The sequence below is a fragment of the Marmota marmota genome, unplaced genomic scaffold, assembly GCF_001458135.2.
Source record: "Marmota marmota marmota unplaced genomic scaffold, marMar, whole genome shotgun sequence".
In the NCBI taxonomy this organism is placed as follows: domain Eukaryota; kingdom Metazoa; phylum Chordata; class Mammalia; order Rodentia; family Sciuridae; genus Marmota; species Marmota marmota.
In genome coordinates, this window is record NW_026000174.1 from 55,268,004 (window position 1) to 55,291,357 (window position 23,354).

Genomic DNA, 23,354 nt, shown 5'->3' on the forward strand with positions numbered 1-23,354 from the left:
GAAACCAGAAAATCAGAACATATCCAACTCAATAGCAAAAGGATCAAAAGAAAACAATATATCAAAATAAGTAGGATTTTCTGTTTTATTTCTATGTCTTTTCTTTTCTTTTTTTTTTTCTCCTTTTTCTTTTTGCAGTGCTGGGAATTGAATACAGGGCCTTATGCATGCTAGGCAAGCACTCTGCTACTGAGCTACATCTTTGGCCTACCATGTGTAGGTTTTGTTTTTGTTTTTTTAGTTGTAGATGGACACAATACCTTTATTTTTATTTATTTATTTTTATGTGGTGCTGAGGATAGAACCTTGTGCCTCACACATGCCAGGCGAGTGCTCTACCACTAATCCACAATCTCAGTCTCCCATGAGTGTTTTGATCCTGAAGGCTCAATAAATAACACTTAGCAAATTGAAATCTCTATTGTCCAGTTCCAAAGACAACAAAGGGTGAGAAATCACCCACCAAGCTATCTAAAAGACCACCCAAATCTCTTTCAGGTGCCCCTGAGGAGAACAATATCAAATATAGCTTTGAATCTAAAAATAGTTTCTAATGACCCTGGGTCTACAAAGACCAGAAAATGAAGCTAATAAAATTATGATGGCTAGAATGAAAAAAAATGAACTGTTTCCTAGCTGATTAACCAGCTGTTTAAAAGTAGGAACAACGCTGGCACGGTGGTGCACATCTGTAATCCCAGCTACTTTGGTGGCTGAGGTAAGAGGATAACAAATTTGGGGCCAGTCTCAGCAACTGAATGAGATCCTGTTTCAAAATAAACATTTTAAAAAGGACTGGAGATATAGCTCAGAGATACAGCATTCATAAGCCCCAGTCAGGTTCAATCCCCAGTACCACTAAAAAAATAAATAATAAAAATAGTAGAAGGAGCTGTGGGGATAATAACCTGCCTTGAATAGAGATAACAATTGCCCTAAGCAGGGATAATAACCTGTCTCCCAAAGTGTAAATGTTCTCTGCCCTGTCAATCCTGTGCCAGACATTGCCAGTGGGGCGGAGCACTCACCGGACCCGTTCCATCTCACTAGCTGTTTTCACCACAGCAAAGGGCTCCCGTCGGCTCCAATCCCAGAAGTGGATCTCGTTGGCAGTAGCGATCAGCAGGAGCTGAGCCGTAGGGTGAAAAGCCAGGGAGGCAATGGCATTGTTGCTATCTGTGAACCAGCTTTCACTACCACCCTGCAAATGAACCAAGCCCAAATATTTTCAGATTATAAACTGCTAATAGACTGGGAAGTTAATTTCAAGATCAGTCCATGTGGGGCTGGGGTGTAGCTCAGTTGTACAACACTTGCCCAGTATGTGCAAAGCAATGGGATCAACCCCCAGCACTGCCAAAAGAAAAACAAAAACAAATGAGCAACCCATTTAAGATAAAATGATTACTTAATAGGACAGACTTGAAATATGTCCTTCATACAATAATGTTCAAGATCAGTGATCTGACAGTGACACTAATGTATCAAATAATACTGTCAGGTCAGTTCTTCAAGTTGTTTGCAATCTATAAGCAACAAGAGTTCCCCCCAGTTCCTGTTTCTGAAGCCCGAAAAAACTCTAGTGAGGTGCGTGACATGGTACAGAACAACCAACCCACTGGCCAGTCAATAAGACAAGGAACATTCTGCTTTGACAATCATGATCTGAGTACAGTACAATCCTGCTCTTAGCTCTAAGGCATTAGAAATCCAGCATGAACACATCTAAAAACCTTCTATTCTATCTCACAATATGCAGGTAGAAGGATAGTCTAATAGTTTTTCATCTCAGAATGGAAAACTATGAATTAGATTGCCTATCCATTAAGTGGGAAATGATTACACACACTCAGATGAAGTCCTTAAGACCATGGCTAGCTCTTCCAGACTTAAGAACCCAATGGCAAATAAGAATACCAAAGAAAAGGGCAGCCTAAGAAAATACTTACATGTAAATCCCAAATCCTAACCTCCCCATCTAGGCAGCCAGAAGCAATAAGGCCTGAGATGGTAGGATGAAAAGTAACACACCATGGAGTGCGGCGGTGTCCAATCAGAGAATGAACACACTTGCCAGTCTTCACCTCCGTAATATAGATATTATGGTTCACGTGGGTGGAGGCCAAGAGAGTCCTAGGGAATCAAAGAGTAGGAATGAAATTAAGAAGCATGTGGGAGGATAATAAACTTTTTCAGTTTTGGGCAACAGAGAAAATTGACACTATTCCCATCCCAGCATGAAAGAAACTAAGACTTGTGCATTAGGCAGCATATTTATGTACAACAGAAACGCTCTAATCTTTAAAAGCTTTGGTTTTTCCACACTGTCCCCAAGTGACACTTATTATCTCATAAAATATTTTTTGGCAGCTGATAAGGCCATCATGCCACCGGTGTCCAATATCACCCAGGCAAAGGATTTGTTACTGAGAAACTTTCCAAGTTTTAATGTTCACAATTTCCTTTAATATTCCCATTATTTTTCTGGTTAGCACTGCTCATCTACTTTCTTTTCTTTTATGTTAAGCGGCAAAGTTCCACTTACACAGTGTTTCAGAAAACCTCTAAGGATTAACTCGGAAGATCAAGCTAGCCCAAACATACAAAAAGTGATGCTATCACAAATCTTAAGGTGAAATTACAGATAAGGACTAGGTACCTGTCCGGGCTGAAGGCCAGTAAGAAAGTAGAGCGTGGACTATCAGGAAGTTCTACTCTCTAGGAGACAAAAAACAACAAAAAAAAATTAAAATATTTATAAACTATGGCTTAACCTATCTCAAAAGCACATGGACAATTCTATATTAGAATTCATTATAAGTATAGGTTAAAAAAAAAGCTGGAGACAATAATCAAGTTACAAACTGAGAGAGATAAGTCTAAATTACCATCAGAAAAAATGTCTAAACAACAACAATATTTCTAGTCTTTACATTCTTTCAAAATTTGTAAACTATCTCCCCAAATCATATATTCCCATTGTTCCATACAAGATAAATTATATTTCAATTCTCTATCATTAACCCATTCTAAGGTCCCATTCTACTGTCATCCCTACAAATCTATGTCAAAAATAACTGTTTGCCTACCTTGCCCTCCCATTTCATCCACCGGGTTTTATCTTCCACCAACTCCTGCAGAAGCCGCTGAGCTCCCATGGCCCGAGTGCCCCGTTCCCGGCCCCAGAGTATCCGGACAGCATTCTTCTCTGGGACAACCTTCATGGTGCTCAGTAGCCACTGTCACACCAGGTGCAAGAAACAAAGGAGCAAGTAATGGCTCCACACACTGAAGCAGCTAAAATGAGTCCATTCAGGTGCTTGTCAGTTGTCCTCATGGAAATCTAAGGAATGGAGAATAATATCAAAGTAACACCCATCCTACAATTACGGAAGTTTCCCACTACAAATACAATCCTAGCTCAAAGGGAAAATATTCCTTTCCTATTTAATCATACCTTCCCCAAAAAGACACTTCTCCCCAGAATTTTTCTTTTATCCTGTCCTATTCTCCATATCATTACTTTATATCTAAAGAACAGGTCATTCTCTAAAATAGCTAATCAGTAATTTTTCTTTCATCATGCAGGGAATAACTTTTGCTCCTAATAAAAAGGCCTAAAACCCAGCTTTTAAAAAGAAAAAAAATCACTGAGCATGGTAGTACATGCCCATAACCCCAGCAACTGAGGAGGCTGAGGTACAAGGATCACAAGTTCAATTCCAGCCTCAGCAACTTAGAAAAACCCTGACTCAAAATAAAAAATAAAAAGGGTTGGGGATATAGTTTAATGGTAAAGCATCCCTAGTCTCAAACTCCAGGACCAAAAAAGAAAAATAAAAGTAATAATTATGTATTATAAAATGTCAAACAATATTTGGTTCCTTACATTTCTCAACAGGCTGCAATCTAAAAAGTACACAACCAGATGCATACAAATACAAATAGAAAGCCGATGAAGTGGCACAAGTCTGTAATTTGGAAGGTTGAGGCAGGAAAGAAGGGCAAGTTCAAAGCGCCAGCAACTTATCACCTGTCTCAAAATTAAAAGAACTGGGGCCAACCGGTTGCGAACACCTATAATCCCAGCGGTTCAGGAGGTGGAAGGCACCATGATCATGAATTCAAAGCTAGCCTCAGCCAAAGCGGGGCTAACTAACTAACTCAGTGAGACCCTGTCTTGGCTTAGTGGTCCAACGCCCCCGAATTCAATCCCCAGCACCAAAATATAAATGAATGAATGAATGAATAAATAAATAAATGGACTGGGGGTGAAGCTCAATGTTTAGGGGTCCCTGGCTCAATCCCCAGTACCTAATAATGATAGTGATGATGATAAAAGAAAGTAATGGGCTAAGGATGTGGCTCAAGCGGTAACGCACTCGCCTGGCATGTGCGGGGCGCTGGGTTCAATCCTCAACACCACATAAAAATAAAAAATAAAAGATGTTGTGTTTACCGAAAAATAAAAAATAAATATTAAAAAAATTCTCTCTCTCTCTTTAAAAAAAAAAAGTAAGTAGTAATTTCAGGCTGGGATTGTGGCTCAGTGGTACAGTGCTTACCTAGCATGCGTGAGACGCTGGGTTTGATACCCAGCACCCCATACATACATACATACACAAATAAATAAATAAATAAATAGTGATTATAGTAATAGTAGTAGTCATATTCCACAGTAAGAAGACTCCAAAGTTCCTAGCCCACTACAGCACACAGCTCCCTAGAAAGTGCCAAGGGAACAAACTTTAGACTCTATCCTCAGGATATCCCCCCATCATTCTTTGTTTTGTGCTAGGGATTAAACCCAGGCCCTCTCCTATGCTAAGCACGCACTCTACCACTGAGCCACACCTCTAGCCCTTCATCAATCATTACTAAATAATATAAATATGCACATAATAAAAAAATCAAAGAGCTGCAGGCTAACCTCCTATATAGGTTAAGAATAAATTATCAAAGGAAATAATCTTGGTGACCCTGACAACTCACAAATTAGGACAAAAATTCTACATGTAAACCTGACCCAAGCTGCCCTTTGATCAAACTGCTACATAAGTGAATAATTACTAACCAGACAGGTGCCACCTTAATGGTCCACTGAGTCTGTAACTTTTTTTTTTTTTTTTACCTAATATAGAGACATTCAGAAGACACACTTTGAAGATTCTTTATTCTAATAGTGCAATATAAAAGTACTTTCAAGAAATACATCTAAGCCATTTATAATTTTACAGTGAATGGTGAAAACAGTAGCAGTCCAATTAAAAAAAAAAAAAACCTGACCTTCTGACCTCCTGAAACTCAAAAGGAAGAAGAAAATATAGGTCATGAGCATTCATGATTCAGAAACTGTGATGTAACCTTAAGTTCCTAAAGGAATCAGAAGGAAGAGGAAAGAGCAGCTATAAATATCAATATCGAGACAACTAAAAAACTAAAGTTCAGGATTATCAAAGAGCATGTCTTACCAATTTCCAGGGACCTAAACACACCAAAAGTTCAAAGGAGAGAAATTCTGCCTAATTAGAACTGAGAGGGACTAAAACAATTGCATTTTTTTTTTTTAATGAAGACAGCTATTTGCTTTTGCTTTTAAAAAGGAAAGGAACTTCTCTGATATGCTCTTAATAGTTACCTGAGAAGAGATTTTACTGCATTCCCTATAAAACAAAAGGAGCTAAATCAAACTGAAGTCAGAAAGGCCTGTGGCTCAGGAAGAAATGCCAGTCAAGGGTGTTTTTCATTTCTCTTTTTTGAAAGGAAGAAAGAAGTTTCCCAATCTGTCCCTTAAAGTAAAAGTAGACTTAGACAAAGGGTGCCAAGAATAGTCTGTGATGCCACTAGAGTCCCCAAATCAATTTTCAATCACTAAAGGCATTATGCACATAGAAGCAAAAGGATGACTGGAATATCTACAAAAGATAAATGCCAAGTTTCTGCCCCATTTCCAAACACACACCACCACCCAATAACATGAACGGACCCTGACAAATTTTTTTCTGCTTAATTATAAGACATACTTATTATTTATTCACGAGTCATAAAAATCACCTAGAGTATGCTACAACACAGTGGAAACTAAGTTTATTCAGGTTCCCCTTGCAATTTGATCATTTGCTGGCTTATTACTCCACCCTCTAGCTATATGACTTTGGATAAGTTACTTAACCTATTTTTTTTCTCCTTCCTTTTTTTTTTTTTTTTTTAGTTGTAAATGGACACAATATCTCTTTATGTATTCATTTTTATGTGGTTCTGAGGATTGAACCCAGTGCCTCACAGGTATGAGGGAAGCACTCTACCATTGAGCTACAGCCCCAGCCCCTACTTAACCTCTTTGATACTTAGTTTCCTCCTCTCTAAAACCAGAATTGCAATATCTATTTCACAGACTTGTGGTAAGGCTCCAAAAAGATCAGAGATATAGAAGTGTTAACATCATTACTGCTACTGTTGTCATTATAACTGAATCCTCTTCAGGGTTCATTAAGGATTCCCTCACCAAATAGTAGCAACTAAAACCAGAGTCCAGAATGACACAAGTTCCCCCAAAGTAGCAGATTTTGTTTTTCCTCTGGTACTAAGGATTGAACCCAAGGGCCACTTATCTGCATTCTCATTCCTTTTAATTTTGAGACAGGATCTCACTAAATTGCCAAAGATGGCCTCAAACTTGAGGTCCTTCTGCCTCAGTCTCCTGAGTCACAGGGATTATAGGTGTGTACCACTGAGCCAGAGAAGTAGCAGATTTTTGGGGGGGTGGAGGGCGGGTGTTACTGGGTATTGAGCTCAAGGGTACTCAGGACCACTGAGCCACATCCCCAGCCCTATATTGAATTTTATTTAGAGACAGGGTCTCACTGAGTTGCTTAGGCCCTTCCTAAATTGCTAAGACTGGATTTGAACTCCCGATTCTCCTGCCTCAGCCTCCCGAGCTGCTGGGATTACAGGCATAAACCACCAGCAGAAGTAGCAGATTTTTAAGAAACATTACAAACAAAGTAAAAAGTATGGGGTGGAGTGGGGGGAATAAAATACCTTTGTCTGGCAACAGTAATTAAATGTGATTTGGGATACCGCTACGTAGGTAAACTAAAAACCAGAACCAAGGCTGAGGTATAGCTCAATAGTAGAGTATATGCTTAGCACACAGAGAAACTCTAGATTAGAGCCCAGCAGCAAGAACAAAAACATCAAAACAAACAACTTAGGGCTGTATTTGCAAACTAATAATTCAGATCCTAAACTTTCCTTTGAAAAACCTCTGGGAACAGTAATTCAGTAAACTATAAGACCTACAAGGTTTTGTTAAAATGGAGTCCAATGCTCTCATTTATTTGAGTAACTGCATCTCTCCTCTACTTCAACATGTCTACGAAGGCAAAGTCTAAGGATAAAATCAGCTACATACTAACAAATATTCTATAACACACAGAAATTAGACAAGGATTTAATTCTTAAAAAAAAAAAAAAACTGGAGCAGAGTGGTGGAGATCAATGGTAATGTGTGATTATCATGTACAAGGCCCTGGGTTCAATCCCTAGAACTGGGGGGAAAAATTTTTTTTAACATACTAAATATAAAATTGCAATCCTCCTGACTCAGGCTCCTAAATCACTGAGATTACAAGAGTGTTTGTTTTTATTATTAAAATCTTCCAATAGGGCACTGCAGGATACTTCAAATGACACTGTACAGAACCCCAAGTCCAAAATCCAAGTACCACCAACCATAATGCATCTTCACACAGCCTTGGCCTGACTCTTAAGAATAGACAGAACTTACAAAAGGACACAGAATTTTGGGCCACGCATCACAAATCAGAACTGTAAACAAGTAACACATTCTGAAGACAAACACACCCAGAAACAGAAAAACTCCAACTATTACACAAACTGTTTTTCTACTAATGTATAGACCACTAAAGCATATTTTAGTATATGCCAACACGCGTGGTTAACTCTAGATGGAGAAGTTAAAAGTAGTGTTTATTTTATTTTTCTTATTCATAATTTCTAAATTAGAGACAGTATAGTAAGTATAGTCATACATACGGACCTGATAATAAGATTGGCTGATCAAATTGTCATAAATTCAGTTTCTACCAAATACCTTTAAAAAAGAGAAAAATCTGTACCATTACCAACTTATTCTCTACCATCATTATACACCTGTTAGATTTGTCATTAATCACATGAGAGCCAGGCAACAGAGTATAAAAGAATAAATCCATCAACTCCCATTACCATGGGAAGGAAACATTAAATATATATATTTAACACTCACACACACACATACACATACAGACCTCAAAGATGGACAGGTACTTTGGTGCACTCAAGTAACCTTAGTAACTCAGAAGGCTGAGGCAAGAGGGTTGCAAGTTCAAGGCCAGACTCAGCAACTTGGTGAGGCCCTAAGCAACATAGCAAGACCCTATCTCAAAAAATAAAAAAAGGCTAGGGATGTGGATCAGTGGTTAACTGCCTCTAAGTTCAAATCTCGGGTACAAAAAGAGAAAAAGAGATGGCAGCAACACTTTTAATATCCTTGTATTTGAAACACAGTATATTTAGAAAAGAGAGGCAATAGATAGTCTGAGAACACAAACTTGAGAATGTTTGATATAAACTTGAAGGCTGGGGTTGTGGCTCAGTGGTAGAGCGCTCGTCTAGCACATGCGAGGCCCCTGGGTTCAATCCTCAGCACCACATAAAAAATAAATAAATAAAGGTATTGCGTCCAACTATAACAAAAAAATAAATATTTTTTAAAAAATTTCAAACCTGAGAATGCTAGATATAAAAATTTCATCCTAATTTATTCCCTGAAAAAGTTGATCCTGCAGTGGGCAAAGTAGGGGGGGGTAGGTCAATACAACACCAATGTGATTTAATGGGTAAAGATAAGATTAAGAGGTAAGAAGCCTTGATGGTTGATTTTTATTGGGGGGGGGGTACCAGGGATTGAACTCAGGGGCACACGACCACTGAGCCACATCTCAGTGGTCTCAATGAATTGCTTAGCACCTAGCCATTGCTGAGGCTGGTTTTGAACTTGCAATCCTCCCACCCCACCCTCCCAAGTCACTGGGATTATTAGAAGTGTGCATCCCCACTTGTGAATATGAAGTTCTTAAGAAAGTCTCAAGTTTGGGTCTTATGGTTTTCTATTTTTCTTATGGTTTCCAGTTTTAATCACACTTTGTTTTGAGCATAAGCTTTTCTGTGTTTCATGCATTAGGCGGCATCATTGTGAGTTACTTTAGGAAGCTCTAGTAACCAATCTAGCTGAAAACCTGGTGCTTCACCCCCCCACCCCTCCAGTCAAAGCTGCCTGGCATGGTGGCAACTCTTATAATCCCAGCAACTCAGGAGGCTGAGGCAAAAAGATGCCATGTTCAAGGCCATCCTCTGCAACTTAGTAAAATCCTAACTCAAAATTTAAAAAAAAAAAAAAAATTTAAGTGGACTGGATGTTTTTTAGATATATTTGTTATAACTTTATTTACTTATTTGTTTATTTATTTATTTAATGTGATGCTGAGGAGCAAACCCAGTACCTCACCCATGCTATGCGAGTGCTCTACCACTGAGCCCCAGCACCTCAAAATAAAAAAAAAAAATTTAAAGGGGGCTGGGGATATAGCTCAGTGGGTAGAGTGCTTGCCTCCTATGCACAAGGCCTTGGGTTCAATATCCAGCACCACAAAAACAAAACAACAACAACAACAAAAATTTTTAAAGAATTTTAAAAGGACTAGGGATGTTGCTCAGTGGTAAAGCACCCCTGGGCTCAATTTTCAACACAAAAAGAAAAGAAAGAAACTAAAGCCCCGTGCCCCATTATAAATAGTTAATAGAACCTGGATCTCAAGTAACAACATTTATGTTCAGAATTACAAACACTCCAATGTAACTGTTCTGCATCCAAAAACTCACACTAACAGGTAATGCTGAACCAATTACCTGGTAGAGAAGTTGCCAACCTAAACACACCAAAATGATAAACAAGCAACGTAACCTATTTCTGTTCTCAAATTCACCTTCTCCCCCAGTGATTTTTATATACAAACTCATTATAAGGCAGACATCTGTAGGAATATCACAAATAGGCTAACAACTTCATAAAACACTTTGTAGATACATAATAATTCTAATTGCTGTTATTAGAATAAAGCTGGGGGTGGGGGATGAAGCACCAGGATTTCAGCTAGACTGCTTACTAGAGCTTCCTAAAGTAACTCACAGTGATGCCACCTAATGCCTGAAACACAGAAAAGCTTATGCTCAAAACAAAGCGTGATCAAAACTCTAAATAGAAAACCATAAGACCCAAACTTGAGACTGACGATTTTCTTTACTCCCACTTACCTCAGAATGAAAAAGAAAAAAGAAATGAAGTTTTATCTGGAAATTATTCTGGGGAAAACAGTGCAATGAAAACACAAATCTCCTAAAAACTCAAGGAAGAACAAAGAGGAAGTCAGTGAACCAAGAAGAAATTAAAGCAAACTTTTTGGCCTGGAGCTATCTATAAAGAATCAATAAGACCAGGAAGTCTATCCTTAAGAAATCAAAAATAGCAAGAGATTTTTCTATTTGCAAGCAAAGAAAAAATAGTAGCTTTTGATGGAAGTATTTCACAGCGATATAAACAGCTTAACCCCAGAAATGGGGACTGAAACCAGCTGCCTCAGACAAACAGGCCTAATGACTTTGGCAACAACATATTCTCATCTACCAACAATATTAGGAGGCTGAAGTAGAGCTAATTTTAAATCATGAAGGATCATACCTTTCTGTCTTCTGCATAATTTTTGGCAAAGAGTATCTCTTCCCTGGAGCACCACATTGCCCCCAGTTCTTCTTAGAAATCCCTGGAGCTACAGCAACAATATTATAAAAAGCTTGACACCAGCAAGCCTGTAATCCCACTGACTCCAGAGGCTGAGTCAGGAGGATCACAAGTTCAAGGCTAGCCTCAGCAACTTGGCCAGACTCTGTCTCAAAAAAATAAAAGAGCCAGGTGTGGTAGCACACACCAGTAATCTCAGGGACTCAGGAGTCTGAGGCAGGAGGATCATAAATTCAAGACCAGCTTCAGCAATTTAGCAAGGCCAAAATCAATTTAGTGGGACCCTGTCTCAAAATTCAAAATGAGCAGGACCTGGTGGCGCATGCCTATAATCCCAGTGGCTGAGGAATGAGGATCCTAAGTTCCAAACCAGCTTCAGCAACGACAAGGCAGTAAGCAACTCAGTGAGACCCTGTCTCTAAATGAAACACAAAATAGGGATGGGGATGTGACTCAATGGTCACATGCCCCTGAGTTCAATCCCTGGCACCTCCCCCCCAAAAAAAAAAATTAAAAATGGAAAGGGGTAGGAATGTGGTTCAGTAGTTAAGTTCCCCTGGGTTTAATTCCTGGTACCAAAAATAAATACATAAATAAAATAAAAAGGGCTGGGGATACAATGCTAAAGCTCCCCTGGGTTAGATCCTCAGCACCAACTAAAAAACAACAACAAAAAACTTGACAACATAAACCTAGACTAGGCAGCTCACAAACTTCAGGACAGATGGGATTACTCACTGGCCAAATAAGAAAAACAAAGTTTAGAAGAGGTTAAGAAATCCACCTAGGTTCACTGGATGAGTCAGTAATCAAGGCAGGATTTGAATACAGTTTTGCCTTCAGATCGTCTCAGAGCTCCAGTGTTCAGTGTCTCCAGTCCTAAGAGTCAGCCCAGGTCAGGATCTTGGCTGACTATAACAGGGAAAGGAAAAATTTCCCTCAAGGATTCAGGAAAAGGAGAAGTCAAATTTTTAAATGCAGAATTATGCTAAAAGGTTCACATGCCCCTCTACTCTGCCAATCACATTTCTCAGCCAGTCAAAATAAAACACTGAATTTAAGAACCTAGATTCCATTTCCCCAACTTTCCACATAAGAATACTAAAAAAAATAAAAAATAATAAAAACACTCAGGGGCTGGGGTTGTGGCTCAGTGATAGAGCACTTGCCTGACATGTGTGAGGCACTGAGTTCTATCCTCAGCACCACATATAAATAAATTTAAAAAATAAAGGTTCGGGCTGGGGATGTGGCTCAAGTGGTAGCGCACTCGCCTGTCATGTATGGGGCACTGTGTTGGATCCTCAGCACCACAAAAAAGTAAAATAAAGATATTGTGTCCACCTAAAACTAAAAAATAAATATAAAAAAAAAGGTTCACTAACAACTACATTCATATATGTACGTATATATGTGTGTGTACGAATATATATATATATATATATATATATATACATATATACACACACACACACACACACATTTATTATTTATTTAAAAAAAAAAAAACTCAGGAGGGGAACTATACAAAACACAAGAGTAATGACAGCCAGCGAATGGATGTTTACTGAATACATATTATGAACTCAAATTGTTCTGGGCACTGAGGGAATAACAAAATTCCTGCCCTCAGAAGCTTATTGATCTATAACAATAAATTATAATAAATATTGCTATATTGCTATATAACAATAAATATTAACAATACTTTCAAATATTTATACATGCTAGGAAGGAAAAAGAAAATACAAAAAAAAAATCAACCTAGGGTGAGCAGAAAAAGTCTCTCTGACATATCTGAATTGAAACATCCTGTCTCAAGATGAAATTTAAAAAAAGTTTAGCAGTAGATTGCTTGCTGAGCATGTGGAAGCCCCTGGGATTGAACCCAGGTTCAGAGAACCCAAAAGTCCTTTTTAACACCCTCCCTTAGTAACTAGCCAAAGGAACTCAAAATGCTCTGTGATGTTCTAGAGGAGATACACTTGCTGGCTGACAAAGGCCCCACTCAGACTGCAGCCTCAAGGCCACATTCCCACCCCACAAAAACCCTCCCATCCCTTGATCTAAAAGGACAGAGCTTTGAGAGTTAGACCCTTTATTATTTTTTTAATATTTGTTTTAGTTGTAGGTGGACACAATAAATTTTATTTTATTTTTTTAATGTGGTACTGAGAATCGAACCCAGTGCCTCATGCATGCCAGGTAAGCGCTCTACCGCTGAGCCTGAGCCCCAGCCCCAGCCCCCCCTTTACCTACTTTTGACCTGGCCATAAATAAACCTGATTCCTTCCTACCAACATTCCTCTCCCAAATACTGGTACTCATACTGGAGCAGTAGACAACCAGGACATTTGGTTCCAGTGACATTATTATTTTGATGCTAATGAAAAACATAGAAATCAAGGTAAATAAGTTAAGTGCACCAAGAATATAGAGAATGAACACTCCAAAAAGGAACTATTTTTTGCCTTTAATTTAATTATTTTAATTGGAAAAAGTAACACCTTCCACATGACCCAACAATTGCACTCAGAAGATTCATCTCAGAAAAATGAAAACTAATGTTCACACAAAAACTTAGATACAATGCTGGTGCATCCCCATAATCCCGGTGACTCAGAGATTTAGGCAGGAGGATTGCAAATTCCAGACCAGCTTCAACAACTTAGACCCTGTCTCAAAAAATTATCAATGGCTGGGGATATAGCTCAGTGATAAAGCACCCCTGGATTCCATCTCCCAAAACAAACAAACAAAACCTCAAAATAGAATCACAATAAACACATATTACCCTGTTGCCTACTTTTTTTATTTATTTTTTCTTCCTTTATTGGTACTGGGAATTGAGCCCAGGAGGGCTTTAACACTGAGCTACATCCTCAGCCCTTTTTATTATTTATTTTGACACAGAGACTTATGTTGCTAAGGGTGGCCTGGAACTTTTGATCCTCCTGCCTCAGCCTCCAGAGCCACTGGGATCACATGTGTGTGCCCCTGTGCTCAGCTCCTTTTTCACTAATTATAACTAAATCATAGCTTCAAAAAAATTTTTTTAACCTTTTCTAAGCACCAGACAAGAGGCTAGTACAGGATTCTTCAGGCTGGAGCAAACCTAGCAAATGTTTACCAAGCTGATGTAGGACAGCTGAGTCAGTCAGAAAAAGACAGTGTGTGCAACATGGAAGTAGCACTGTAAAGAGATCTGCAAAAATGGAAAGTCTCCTGAAGGAGCCTTTCCCCACTCTATGCCATAGAACTAGCCTGTAGAACCACAAAGGAATTAATCTTAAATGATTTCAGCATTAAATTACAAGCGGGGGCTGGAGATGTAGCAGTTTCATGGTAGAGCGCTTTCGTAACATATGCAGGGCCCTTGCCAAAAAAAAAAAAAAAAAAAATCCTAAGAGGGCACTTTACCCCAGATTTTTTTTATTTTGAGACAGGATCTCACTAACTTGTGGAGGCTTACCTCAAACTTGGGATTCTCCTGCTGTAGCCTTTGGCATCTCTGAGATTACAGGTAGTGTTACCCTTATGGAAGTACAATATTATAGTTAAAAATCAATCTATCGGGCTAGGGTTGTGGCTCAGTAGTAGAGCACTCACATAGCACAGGCGAGGCCCTGGGTTTGATCCCCAACACCACATAAAAATAAACAAAGATATTGTGTCCAACTACAACTAAAAAATAAATATTAAAAAAAAAATCAATCTATCCTCCCAAAAGCAAATCTCTCACATTAGTTTCCTTACAATTATTCTAGTTTCAATTCTGCTGATAGTTTAAGTTTATAAATAACAAATTTCCCCTCTTGATTCCAGGGCATGAGGTTCCCAAGATCCTTTTACACAAAACACTGCTCTAGACATACTCAATAAGTATGCACATAGGCCTACCAGTCAAGTCAGCATAAACTCCCTTCCCCAAAAACAATGCTGTAATTTTTTGAAACTCTGGCAACGAAAATTCTTTAACTTTTTTGGTTATATCATGAATATGCTAGAATTAAATGTGACTTAGACATCATTTAAACACAAAATCTTGAAATCACTTGCCTAATAATTACAAGACTAACTAAGGACAGCTCTGAGACAAAAGAAAAAAGAAAAACAGGTCCTTTCCAGGGCTGCTTCTTCTTTTAAGTCCAATAAAAAATGAAATTCAAGTTTTCTCATTCATCAATAAAAGCTGCATCCATGGGGGGAAAAAAAAAAATTCATTCCCTCTATGGTGGCTCAAGTCTGTAGTCCCAAATCAAGAGATTCAGTCAGGAGGACAGGAAGTTTGAGGCCAGCCTCTGTGAGTTTAGCATACCCTGTCTCAAAATAAAAAACTGAAAAGGGCTGGGGAAGTAGCTGAGTCACAAAGCACCCCTGGGTTCCCAGTATTTGAAAAAACAAAAATAAAAATAGCAATTTAAAGATAATCTGAAGCTGGATACAGTACAACACCCCTGTAACCCCAGCTATTCAGAAGGCAAGCCTTAGCAATTTAGCAAGACCCTCAGCAACTCAGCACAACCCTGTTTCAAAATAAAAGAAATTTAAGGGGCTGGGGTTGTGGTTCAGCAGTAGAGAGCTAGCCTAGCATGTGCAAGGTGCTGGGTTCAATCCTCAGCACCGCATAAAAATAAATTAAAGGTATGTGTTCAACAAAAACTTTAAAAAAAAAAGAAAGAAAAGAAATTTAAGAGAACCGGCAATGTATCTCAGTGGTAGAGCCAGTGGTAGAGCTCCCCTGGGTTCAATCACCAGTACCAAAAAAATTTTAAATGAAGAGACCCAGTGGCATACACTTAAGAACTCAACTAGTTGAGATCCTGAAGCAGGAGGATCACAGGTTGGATCACAGAACAAGCTGATCAATTTAGCAAGATTCTGTCTCAAATAAATAAAAAGTTAACTATCAATCTGGGCATGGTGGCGCATGCTTGTGGCTCAGGAGGCTGAGACAAGAGTTCAAAACCAGCCTCAGCAAAAACGAGGCGCTAAGCAACTCAGTGAGACCCTATCTCTAAATAAAATACAAAATAGGGCTGGGGATGTAGCTCAGTGGTTGAATATCCCTGAGTTCAATCTCCAGTATAAAAAAAAAAAATTAACTATCAAAAAACAAACACAGGGGCTGGGGATGTGGCTCAAGTGGTAGAGCGCTCGCCTGGCGTGCGTGCGGCCCGGGTTCGATCCTCAGCACCACATACAAACAAAGATGTTGTGTCCGCCTAAAACTAAAATAAATAAATAAATAAATATTAAAAAAAAAAAAAAAAAACACATTAGGCACCACCCATAAGGTATATATAGTAGGTAAAGAACTGCATTTTGTTGTTGATATACTGGGGACCGAACCCAGGGACTTGCACATGCTAGAAAAGTACTCTATCTTTGACTTGCCCCCTTTTTTTTAATTGTTTTTTTGTTTGTTTGTTTGTTTTGGTACACAATACCTCTATTTTATTTATTTATTTTTATGTGGTGCTGAGGATCCAACCCAGAGCCCTGAACATGCTAGGCGAGCGCTCTATAGCTGAGCCACAACCTCAGCCCCTGACTCGGCCTTTTTTTTTTTTTAATGCTGAGACAGGGTCTCCCTAGGCTGGTCTTAAACTTGCAATCCTCCTGCCTCTCAGCCTCCCACCAAGAAACCAGGATTACAGGCACACACCACCATGCTCAGCAAGGACTTTCTACTCTTGGTACGTATGGTAGAAGCTTTTAGGCATTTGAAAGGGAATTGTTGATATACCTTTAAAAATTGCCAGCAATAACATTATCAACATTTTACCAATAGCTGGTACTGGAGGTGATTACTCTGAACCAGGAACCTGTTATTTCTGACCCTTACAACCATTCCTGAAAGGTGGGTTTATCACCAGACACAGTAATCCCAACAGCTCAGGAAGCTGAGGTAGAAGAATCACAAGTTCAATATCACCTTGGGAAACTTAGCAAGACAGTGCTTCAAAAGAAAAAAGAAATGGGGTGGAGGATGTAGTTCAGTGGGAACAGGGCCCCTGGGTTCAATCCCCAATACCAAGGGGGAAAAAAAAATTTTAAAGGTGGGTATATCCCCATTATACATTTATTTTTGGCCTCCAAGTTTAGACAAGTATTCCCAGATCACACAGCCACCCCAGGGCTAGGCTGGAATTCAATCTATTCCCATAATACCAAATTTCCTAAGAACAGCACTGAATAGTATGGCCGTGAAATCATGTCACTTCAAACTTTGACTCAATCTGGCCATCTTTTCAAACTCTAAATTGTAATTTAGCCTGGTAGTTACATAATTTAGACAGCTTTTCAATGTTCATATTGTTTATTTTATGATTCCCTAGATTAATGGTTGTCCATGTTTCCTTTTAAAAACAGAAGCAAAATTCTTTTTCCAAATAAAATATTATGTAAAAAAACGCTAAAATATAAAACAGGTCAAAGATGAGATACTCAAAATTTTAAACAGAGTGGGAGATCCAAAGCTTTTCCTTAACTCTCATAGCCATTTCCTTAACCTTCTTGGGTACCTCGAAGGAATAATTTGCAGAAACACTGGGTCAAACAGAAGACTGTGCTTTCTCCATCTCTATTCTGCCATTCTCTAGTTGTAGTCTAATTTTTGACAATAAAGAATATTTCACTTTTTCTTATCCTTTACAATACAGATATCACTATTTACTTGGTAAGCTTGTGTCAGTACATGGAGAATAAAATCTTATACATAGTAAGTATTCAAAAATTATTCCCCACCATGGTAGAACTGTAATCTCACCTACTCCAGAGATTGGGGCAGGAAAATAACAAGTTAAAGGCCAGTCTGGGCAACTTAGCAAGACCACCTCAAAATTAAAAATAAGAACATTTTTTTAAAAGGGCTGGGGATGCTAGGCATGGGAGCCCACACTTGTAATCATAGTGACTCAGAAGACTGAGACAAGAGGATAACAAGTTCAAAACCAGCCTCAGCAACTTCAGGCCCTACGTAATTTAGCAAGACACTGTCTCAAAACAAAAAACAAAAAGGGCTGGGGATGCAGCACAGTGATAAGTCACCCTGGGTTCAATGCTCCATCCCATGACCTAATAACCTCCCAAAGGCCACACGTCCTAATACCACCACCTTCTGGGCCAGGATATCAACATGAATGCTGACCCAACAACGTAAACATTCAGACCATAGCACCCTCCCAGGTCACCCACCCACAGACCCCAAAGCATGATTTTGATAACAGACAAGAGTTGTTCTATGAAATACCTTACTATAGGTATTAAGTGTGAGGTAGATAAGTTATGTTGTTCTGAGTACCCTAACACTGGCATTTCCTGAACTGAGTATTTAAACAGGCGATTTAATTCTGTATTTAAAAAGTATTTTTATGTTCACGTTCTATAACAGAAACTAATGTTCATTTGCCTATCGTCTGGGCCTTTCTTTCACTAAAGAGCACAAATCAAAAACACATCTATATTATTTGCACCTTCACCTAAGCAATTTTAAACTGGCATTTGTCTAAACTAGTCATAAAGAATCCATTACTGGACAGGATGCAGCAACACCTGTAATCCCAGATACTTGAGAGGATGAGGCAAAAGGATTGCAAAATTTGAGGTCAGCCTAGATGATTTAGTGAGAGCCTGTCTCAATATTTAAAAATAAATAAATAAATAAAGAGGGCTGAGGGTAGAGCACTTGCTTAGCAGGGACAAAGCCCTGGGTTCAATCCCTATTCCACAAAAATTAAAAATATAAAGAATCTGGGCTGGGGATGTGGCTCAAGCGGTAGCGCACTCGCCTGGCATGCGCGGGGCGCTGGGTTCGATCCTCACCACCACATAAAAAATAAATAAAATAAAGATGTTGTGTCCACTGAAAACTAAAAAATAAATATTAAAAAAAAATGTGGACTGAACCTCTGAAAGTGTGAGCCCAAAATAAACTTAAAAAAAAAAAAAGCCAGGTGCAGTAGCACACACCTGTAATCCCAGAAGCTCAGGAGACTGAGGCAGGAGGACTGTGAGTTCAAAGCCAGCCCTCAAAAAGCAAGGTGCTAAGCAACTCAGTGAGACCCTGTTACTAAATAAAATACAAAATAAGGCTGGAGATGTGGCTCAGTGGTTGAATGCCCCTGAGTTAAATCTCCAGTACCTCAAAAGAAAAAAAAAAAAAAGAAAAAAAAAATGCCAGGGAGCTAGGCCCAGTGGCACACACATGTAATCTCAACAACTCAAGAGGATGAGGCAGGAGGATCACAAGTTCTGAGACCAGCCACAGCAACTTAGTGAGGCACTAAGCAGCTTAGCAAGAACTTGCCTCAAAATAAAAATTAAAAAGGGGGCTAGGGCTGGGGATGTGGCTGTGGTACAGTACCTGCCTGACATGTGTGAGGCTCTGGGTTCCATTCTCAGCACCACATATAAATAAATGAATAAAATAAAGGTCCATCAACATCTAAAAAAAAAATATTTAAAAGGAGGGAGGGGCTAGAGATGTGGTTCAGTGATTAAGTGCCCCTGGGTTCAATCATCAGTACCAAAATATAAATATAAAATAAAATTCCAGGGATGTTGTTTTGGTTAACCATCAATTATGTCCTGGGGCTACCAGCGACCTTAGTCATCTTTGTCATCTCCATCACTTCTAAACAAGCTCACACCTACATCATACCAAAAAGATGGTTACTAAGTCTTTAGGGAAGATATTTCACAATCACCCTTGGTAACATTCCAGTATCTTGTAGTCAGAAAGTTCTTTTTTTTTTTTTTTTTAATTTATTTTTATGTGGTGCTGAGGATCGAACCCAGGGCTTTGCACATGTGAGGCGAGCGCTCTACCCTGAGCCACAACCCCAGCCCCAGGCATGCAATCTATATTCCTTCTGTTGCAATTAAAATATATTCCCTCTTGTCCTGTTCTTTGTAGAAGAACATCTGCTTAACACCACCTGAACAATACCCCTTCAAGAGATTATAAAATATAGGAAGCCCATTTCAAACAGCTTCATATAAATGCAACATGGCTTTATATGGGTCACCTTAAACAAAGAACATGATTAATAAGAGTTTAAATTCCTAATTCCATCACTGGCTTACTCTGAAGATGATAGGAAGTTAAAACCATGCAGATGCAATGCTTCAATTATCCCATCAGTAAAATGCAAATAATAAAATCCAATGTTAGAACTTAGTTCCTTAAAAAGTTAAAAAATGAGATTCTGAGTCCCAGTCTAAGTTCACCCAACAATTCTCAAATCACACACTCTATGGAAGCTGCAGATATTAGCTTTGATCTCCAATTTAAGAAGAATCTTAGCAATAACATCAGTAACATATATTACCATAGAACTTTGTAGTTCCACTCCAATATATACCCAAAATAATTGAATATAAGTCCATGTACATGCATGTTCAGAACAACATAACTTATAAGAGATGTGAAAAAAATCCAAATGTCCATTAACAGGTATGTGGATAAACAAATTATGACATATACACTAAATGGAATATTATTCAGCCATCAAAAGTAACAAAATACTAATATATACTCCAATGTGGATAAATACACCTCCAAAACATTATGCTAAGTCAAAGTTCCAAACACAAATATCATAATATTACGATTTCACATATACGAAATATCCAGAACAGGTAAATCCACAGAGACAAAATGAAGGCTGGTCATTGTCAGGGACTAGTGGAAGAGGGCAATAAAGAGAAACTGCTCTATTTCAAAGGTTTTTACTTTGCAGTGATGGAAATGTCTTCAAACAATAGGGAGTGACTGTAAAACATTTAGAATTAAACAAATGCCCCTGAATGGTTCACTTTAAAATGGTTAATTTTGTGTGAAGTATTATTAATAGCACCTCAATATGCTATTTAAAAAAAAAATACTAGGGAGGTGAGGCTGTAGCTCAGTGGTAGAGTGCTTACCTAGCATGTGTGAAGCACTGGGATGGATTTTCAGCACCACATAAAAATAAATAAATAAAATAAGGGTATTTTTAAAAATACTAGAACTAATGGGGTTTATATCCACAAAATGCTTAGCACTCCACAGGAAAGTTTTATAAAATTTTAGAAGCTAGGCATTGTGGTGAACAACTATAATCCCGCCTACTCAGGAGGATTAGAAGTTTGAGGTAAGGGCTGAGTTGTGGCTCAGCAGTAGAGCGCTTGCCTACCACATGCGAGGTGCTGGGTTCAATCCTCAGCACCACATAAAAATAAAAACAAGTAAAAATAAAGGTATTGTGTCCAACGACAACTAAAAAAAATATTTAAAAAAAAAAGTTTGAGGTAAGCTTCAGAATTTTAGCAAAGCTCTAAGTAACTTACTGAGATCCTGTTTCAAAAAATTTTGTTTTTAATTAACCTTTAATTTATTTATTCGTTTTGTGTGATGCTGAGGATCGAACCCAGGCCTCACCTGTCCTAGGAAAATGCTCTAAAACTGAGGCCCCAACCCCTACCATGTCTCAAAATTATTAAAAAAGTTTTTTAAAAAGGGATATTGGGAATGTTGTTCAATGGTTAAGCAGCCCTGAGTTCAATCCCAAGTGCCAAAAAAAATTTTTTTTTTAGATAGGACTGAAGACCAAATGTTTAATATTATCTTAATAAAGCCAATCAGAAAAAATAAATAAATAAAAATAAAGCTAATCAGACTCTAAGCAATAAATGGAAAACAAAATAGAACCAAACATAAAGCTGGGTGCAGTGGCGCACAACTGTAATCCCAGCAACTCAGGGTCTGAGACAGGAGGATTTCAAATTCAAGGTCAGCTTCAATAATGTAGCAAAGCCCTGTCTCAAAATAAAAAGGGCTGGGATATAGTGCAGCAGTAAAATGCTCATGGGTACAATCCTTAGCCCCCCCCAAAATATAAGGAAATAAAATAAAATATAGAGCATTGTCACAGTTATATAGTTTATTAAATGGAATAAGGAGCTAATAAATGAGTGAATGAATAAAGAGGTTAACTAAGGACCTCAGCTAATTAAATACACCAACAATGACCACAGAAAAGCAATAAGAAATAATAAAGATACGGACGGAAAAATAAAAGCCAATAAACCAAGATACAAAGATTTTTTTCAGTAGGGAAGTGAAAAAAGAAAAACTGATGATAGCAAAGTTTAAAAGCATGCTAGGCTGTGCATGCCGGTAATCCTAGCAACTCGGAAGACCAAAGCAGGAGGACTGCAAGCTTGAGACCAGCATGAGCAATTTAGAGAAACCCTTTATCAAAATAAAACATGCTGGGCATGGTGGAGCATACCTTTAATCCCAACGGCTTGGGAGGCTGAGGCAGGAGGATCATAGGTTCAAAGCAGCCTCAGCAAAAGCAAGGTGCTAAGCAACTCAGTGAGACCCTGTCTCTAAATAAAATACAAAATAGGGCTGGCAATGTGGCTCAGTGGTTGAGTGCCCCCGAGTTCAATCCCGGATACCTAAATAAATAAACAAACAAACAAACATAAGAAAGGACTGGGGATGTAGTTCAGTGGCATAGAGTACAGCACCCCTGGGTTATATTCTTAGTACCCTGAAGGTCCTTAGTTAACCTTAAAAAAAAGTCGGTGCCATCGTACCCCATGTTCAGGGAGCACTTCCTTTTTTTTTGGGGGGGGTTCTGGGGATTGAACACAGAGACACATTAACACTGAGCCGTATGATAGCCCTTTTTATTTTTTATTTTGAGACAGGGTCTCATTAATTTGCTTAGAGCCTCTAAGTTGTTAAAGCTGGCCTCAAATTTGTGACCCTTCTGCCTCAGTGCCTCAGACTCCCTGGTCTGGGATTACAGGTGTGTGCCACCACGATCGGCAATCACTTCCTTCTTAAGAGAAACATACACCTGTTTCTGTAACACAATCTCTCAGATTGTTCTCTTAAATTCCTCTCTTAAATTCCTTAGAACTTGTTCTGGGGCACTCTCCTCATCCTACTATATGAGACATGCATTTTCTTTAGTTGTAAATACCATCTATATACCAAAACCACCCAGACTTCTCTCCAGCGCAACTTCCGAGCATCAGCCAAAAGACTGCTTCCTTGAAGTCTCCACTTGTATTGAGGTATTCATTCCACTCCCCAACTCTAATCAAAATCTGCTATTCCTCCAATGGTTTCCATCTCAGAAATAGCACTGTCGTCCATCCAGATGCTCATGCTAGAAATATGGAATCATACTTTGACACTACCCTCCTCCCACATGACCAATCAATCATTAAGTCTGTCCTAATTCTAAAATATCTACTGAATCTTGTCTCTCTCTCCATCTTGCTGGCCTACAACCTAATCCAGACTATCATTATCTTTTGCCTGGACAACTGAAATGCATACTAACTATACTTCCCCCATTTCTTCTCTTTCTAAAACACTCCCCACAATGAAGTCAGGGTAATTTTTTTTGTGTGTAGGGGAGTTGTTTATTTATATTTTTATGTGATGCTGAGGATCAAACCCAGTGCCTCATGCATGCTAGGCAAA

General features: G+C 38.7%; 1 protein-coding gene across 9 annotated transcripts in view; it reads right to left on the reverse strand.

The window, feature by feature from the left end:
• Positions 1 to 23,354, reverse strand: part of Ambra1 (autophagy and beclin 1 regulator 1) — a 182,180-nt gene that overhangs the window by 146,911 nt on the left and 11,915 nt on the right. For 8 of the 9 annotated variants that reach the window (XM_015477842.2, XM_048788700.1, XM_015477839.2 and 5 more), the window contains exons 2-5: positions 3,090 to 3,343; positions 2,660 to 2,718; positions 1,950 to 2,133; positions 1,029 to 1,201 (exon numbers count right to left, since the gene is read on the reverse strand). In XM_015477842.2, coding sequence (XP_015333328.1) covers positions 1,029 to 1,201; positions 1,950 to 2,133; positions 2,660 to 2,718; positions 3,090 to 3,224 — 551 coding nt within the window. In that variant the 5' untranslated portion in view covers positions 3,225 to 3,343. Of the gene's footprint in view, positions 1 to 1,028; positions 1,202 to 1,949; positions 2,134 to 2,659; positions 2,719 to 3,089; positions 3,344 to 8,062; positions 8,083 to 23,354 lie in introns of those variants that run through there. The other variant, XM_015477837.2, reaches the window with a different exon arrangement.